Here is a 5,607-nt window from a genome sequence, read left to right on the forward strand (position 1 = left end):
GGGCTGAATGTTGGGGCATAGCGCCCACTGCGATGCTCTGCCAACGCAGGGCCCCAGTCCTTGCTTGCCTTGGTAGCATTTTTCAAGCGCTAGAGAGAAAGGAAGAGTATGGGGATAAGGTTAGCACACACCATGGTCCACTGTCCCAGCCTGCACCAGCATTCCAGCAGCTTCCACAGGTGCCCAGGTATGTGGTGCCCCACAGATACTACTGCCTGCACACAGCGACTGCTGACAGCTCCAGTGGGGTGAGAGCACCTTGCAGACAGCTCCAGGTGGGACATGGACAAGGGAGTCTAGCCCCTGGTCACCCACCTCAAGCAGTGTGTCCCCCTCAGAGCAGCACACTTTGTAGATGGCGTAGATGGGGATGCAGATGACAGAAGAGAGTGCCATAAGGAAACCAATGCTGATGGCCCAGGTGGGGTAGACATACTCGTTGTAGGAGATGGGCCGGTACTGGATCACTGTGAAGACCAGGATGAACTGGGAAGGGATAGGCAGGATCAGCCAGTGGGGAGCAGACAGCCTGCTCTGTGCCCCCACAACCTCCCTACTCTGCCCCATCCCTGCTCTCATGCAGTCCAACACCATCCTCCCCAGAGAGTGTCATGTCCAGGTGAGCTCCTTGGCCCCTCCTCCCATGGCCCTGTGCCCCATGGTCACAACGCTCACAAATATGATGGCAGGGGAGATGAAGCGCCAGCAGATCTGGAAGAAGAGTGGAGGAGGAAAGCCCAGCATCATCTCAATGTCCTTGAAGTAGTTGCGGTGCCCTAGGGAGACAAGTGGCCATCAGCCTGCGTGGGACTCTGAGCCCCCTCAGGTCATGGTTCCCCCGACTGGCCAATGGCCTCACCAGTTAGCACACAACAAATTGCTGACTGCCTAGAAGTTAGCACACCCCCTTCCCCACTGGTTGGCTGTGTCTGCCTTGCTGACCAATTGGCCACAGGCAGTTTCACCTACCATAGATGTACATGATGGCCACGCACATGATGCAGGAGATGACAACCAGGGAGAAGCTGGCAGCATAGTTGTCCATCAGCAGGAGCCAGTAGATGCCCGCCTGTAAGACAGACTCATTGGCACAGCTGTCATGGTGGTACTGCCACTGTTGGCAGGGCAATGGCACAGCCATGCTGTTTGGGCCAGCAACACACAGCCTAAAGACCACCACCACAGCTGGCATGGCAATGCCTGATGCCAGGGTCAGCATGGAGACACTTAAGTCTCGATACCATTACCACTGTTGGTGTGGCAAGACCAGGCCCTGGCTGTCACCACCACCAGAGTGGCAGCAATGTGGACATGGCTGATGAAGGTGGCCCTGCCAACGGCACCCCATCACTATGGTCCTATGGTCACCTACCTGCGTGGTGAGCGGGATGCCAAGCAGAAAGCCTGCCACGGCCACCCCCAGTGTTACAAAGGTTTTCCTGCGGATGATCCACTCATTGCCCACCTCATCCACAATGGCCGTGACCAGCGTCTCCAACAGGCAAAACTGTGCATGGGATGGAGGGGGCAGCATGTCACCATTTTGGCCCCACCAAGCTGCCCTATCTGAATATGCCTGCCCCACCATGACCTACCTGTGTACCCAGCCCCAGGAGGATAAGCATGAAGAAGAAGAGGATGGACCACAGTGGTGAGATGGGGAGCAAGGTGAGTGCCTCAGGGTAGGCAACAAAGGCCAGGCCAGGTCCATGATCGGCCACTTTGGAGACATCCACGCCCAGGTGGTTGGCCATGAAGCCCAGGATGGAAAAGATGACAAAACCAGCATAGACACTGGTGGCACAGTTGGTGATGCTGATGATGATGCTGTCCCTATGGGGAGAGAGGTCAGGGCCAGCAGCAGGTGCAAGGGGCAGTGGTTGAGCTGGGGGGGCCCATGGTTGTGCACTCACCGATAGCAGTTGTTGTGGAACTTGTTGTAGGAGGCCATGGTGATGAGCCCGCCCCAGGCACAGCCCAGCGAGTAAAAGATCTGCGAGGCTGCGTCACCCCACACCTGTGGCAGTGGATGGTCAGCACTGTGCCCTCAGCCCCACTCTGCCCTGGTCACCCACAACCCCTCGACTCTGCTCACCTTGGCATTGAGGATCTTGTCCCACTGGGGTGTCAAGTAGTACATGATGCCAGTGAGGGCCCCCTCCAGCGTGATGCCACGCACAAAGAGGATGGTGAGCACCACGTAGGGGAAGGTGGCCGTGAAGTACACCACCTGTGGAATGGCACCTCAGTAGGGTGGGAATGGGGACAGGGGCAAGACCACAGGCCTAGGGCAGAGGTGTGGCTATGGACTGGTGAGGGGTTATGGTCCAGAGTGTGGAGCAATAGACCGGGAAGAGAGGATACGGCCCAGGGGAAGGGCTGTGCTCAGGGAGGTGGGGCCACAGCCACATGAGAGGGGCTGTGCCCAGAAGGGGTGGGGCCATATCACAGGGGGTGTGGGCTTTCCCGGTGTGGGAGGAGCACGCACACAGGGCTGGGACCCTGCTGAAAGAGGAGGGGCTGTGTCCAGAAGGGGTGGGGCCATATGCACAATGGGAGGTGCATTTCCAATAGGAAAGAGGGGCTATGCCTTAACAGAGCCACCTACACGGGTGGCAAGTCCACACCCAAGGCACAGGGCCCAAAGAGGAAACACGTGGGTACCTTCCCCGAGGACTTGACGCCCTTGATGAGGCAGAGGAAGACGACAACCCAGGAGACGCCAAGGCAGCCCAGGAGGGGCAGCCGCACCTCGCCCAGGTTTCCGATGTCATCCGACAGCTTCAGCACATACCTCCTGTACAGGGAGGGCGCAGCAGCTCAGTGGGGTACCACCATCACCAGCTCCCTCATCCCCTGTCCCAGTCCCTGGTACCTCCAGTACTCCTCACTGGGGCTGGTGCGCTTCTGGGTGACATTGAGGATATCGGTGAGGTTGAGGGTGGCATGGCTGGAGAGGTTCCCATCCAGCACCCCTGCGCAGTCACCCGTGTTCCAGGGGTTGCTGCAGTACGTCCAGGGCAGCACACGCGTCATGGACACAAAGAAGTAGTAGAAGGCAATACAGATCACCACGTTGTAGTAGATCCCGATGTATGTGGACACCACCATCATCCCGTAGCCCACGCCTGGGAACAGCACCGGGGAGGGGTGAGCGGCATGGTGCAGCGGCACGGCACGGAGCACGGGGGGTTGTGGCATGGGAGGGGTGGCAGCATGCGGTGCTGTCAGCAGCCTTGCAACCACTCTGCGGCTTAGTGCTTGGCTGTGGCACGGGGCTGAGGAGCACCGTGCACGGGGTCCTCTACCTCCTAACAAGCCTGGTGGTGCTGAGGGTCCCCTGGGACACGTGGCTGCAGTCAAACCCTTGGGGTCTGCAGCTCTATAGAACGAGTGGATGGGGGTTAGTCTTGGCTACAATGACTTTAGGGCTGCAGCTACCTGGTGGCATGTGACAGAGGCCACACAAGCACCCAAGGCTGAGCATGCCCCAGTGAAGAGTACACAGGAGTGTGTGCATGGGCTGCTTGCACTCAGCTGTGACATGTGGGCACGTCACCTGGCAGGCAGCCTGCAGGCATGCACCGGGGAGCAGTCAGCGTGGGAGCATACCGATATGCCAGGATATGCACCTGGAGCAGGGTCCAGCCATGGCACAGCAAGCACATGGGCACAGCACCCACTGCCTATGATCCAGGGAGAGAACTGCAAAAGCATGCCCACAGCTGGACATGGCACACACACCCACAGCATGTTCAGGGGACCTGAGTGGCCTCTCCAAGAGTGATGCGCTGGGGACACGTGTGGCACGTGCAGGGATGTGTGTGTAATGCCTATAGTGGATGCCAGTGCAGGGCTGGGGTATAAGCAGGAGATGCATTGTGTGTGCAGGGGCGCACGTAATGCGTGCAGGGGATGGCAGGCAGGCTGTGTGTGCAGGGCAGCAAGGCTGGGGTGGGCATGTGCGCAGGGGACCCGTGCAATGCAGACAGTGATTTGTGTGCAAGGCATGCGTGTGTGAGACTGCGTGAGCTGCAGGTGCCTGCACAGGGCCATGTGATGTGCCAGAGGTGTGCGTGCACCCCATGGTGTGTGGGGTCATATCAGGTGCTGGGCACTGTGACAAGTGGTATCCTGTGCTGGCGTGTGCCAACAGGGACAGGCAGCTCCTTACCTTTGAACATGGGGCTGACCCTCCAGACGCCGAGGCATCCCTGGCTGGCAAACTGCCCAAAGGAGAGCTCCATGAAGAAGAGGGGGATGCCACAGAACACCAGCATGATGAAGTAGGGGAACATGAAGGCACCTGGCAGGCAGCAAGCAAAGGATGAGTGGGCAATGACACCAGTCACGGCTGTGCTCCCCATGACCTGCACCACCCCAACAAGTACTATGCAGGTCCAGGGTGCACACCCCCACACCTACCCAGAGCCACCCCACTTCCCTGGCTCCCTGACACCCACCTCCCCCATTGCGGTAGCAGAGGTACGGGAAGCGCCAGACGTTGCCTAGCCCCACGGCGTAGCCCACGCTGGTCAGCACGAACTCAATCTGGTTGCCCCAGTTGCCACGTTTGACGGTCTTGTCCTGCTTGCCCCGCTCCCCGGGCACAGCGCCATTCTGTGGAGAGATGCCCTGGGGTGTGTCAACCAGGGACCCCCCCCCTCGCCCCATCGGAGGAGCGACAGCCACCAGGCAGGGCTGGGTGGTCCCCGGGATCCTTTCCCATCCCGCCTCCATGCCAGCCCCCTGTGCTCCCGCCACGCACAGGCAGTGCCAAGAAGGGGGAGGGCAGTGGTGGTGGCCCCCCCCCGATGAATGGCTCTGCCCGGAGCCCGGAAGAGCCTGCAACTCATACAAAGCAGGTCCAGGCGCCCGAGCACAAAGGGGCCTCTGTTTCCATGCCCCCCCTCCCTGTGCCCAGCGAGACAGGTCCTGCTGGGTGGCCACTGCCCACGGCTGGCAGAGAATTGTGGAACCCCCAGGGTGAAGCAGGGGCCCCCCTCAGTGGGAAGTGGGGTGCAGAGACTAGAGCAGTCAGGGCATTGGGTGTCCCCCTGGAAAAGGCACTCTGCCACAGCTGGGGTCCTGCTGCCAGCTCAGCACTCAGCAAGGGCACCATGCTTGGGGCAGCTCACTGTGGGTTCCACGCAGGTGGGTCCCCTGGGTGGACAGCCCCAGTACCTAGTTGTTCCTCACGGCAGGGAACCGGGAGGGCCAGGATGGGGCAAGAAAGGGTGCCTTGTGCAGGCTGTAACACAATGTGAGCTCACATCGAGCAGGACAACAATAGGGATAAGCGCCTGTCACCCCGGCACTGGTAGCACCCATCACCCCATGGCTCTGTCCCAGCACAGCCCAGGGCTCACACTAATGTCCTGCCCAGATGCTGTGGAGCACTGGCAGGTCAGGTTGAGGGCAGATGGCATTTTGGGGTGCAGAGGTACCCCAAGCCCTCCCTTCCCCACCTGTGGCCAAGTGATGGGTGCATGGGGTGAGGATACTGGATGCCAGTCCATGGTAGCACAGCACCCATGACCCTACAGGAGCAGCACAGGGTGCTGGCAGCCCTAGGAGCATGCTGGAGCTCTGCAGGGCCAGTCCTGC

The 5,607-nt window shown here is 60.1% G+C and overlaps 1 protein-coding gene across 1 annotated transcript; it reads right to left on the reverse strand.

Moving 5' to 3' along the window:
- Positions 1–5: 5 nt before the first annotated feature.
- On the reverse strand, positions 6–4,729 carry SLC6A9 (solute carrier family 6 (neurotransmitter transporter, glycine), member 9; the record flags this gene model as incomplete). Its single annotated transcript, XM_009075890.1, has 12 exons — positions 4,464–4,729; positions 4,175–4,306; positions 2,876–3,128; positions 2,665–2,797; positions 2,096–2,230; positions 1,914–2,017; positions 1,596–1,833; positions 1,373–1,507; positions 970–1,069; positions 676–776; positions 316–486; positions 6–89 (listed from the first exon to the last, which is right to left on the reverse strand). Coding segments are annotated over exons 1-12 (1,797 nt in total), but the record flags the coding sequence as incomplete, so codon positions are not given.
- Positions 4,730–5,607: the final 878 nt, after the last annotated feature.

The sequence above is a fragment of the Acanthisitta chloris genome, unplaced genomic scaffold (genome assembly GCF_000695815.1).
Source record: "Acanthisitta chloris isolate BGI_N310 unplaced genomic scaffold, ASM69581v1 scaffold27965, whole genome shotgun sequence".
NCBI lineage: Eukaryota > Metazoa > Chordata > Aves > Passeriformes > Acanthisittidae > Acanthisitta > Acanthisitta chloris.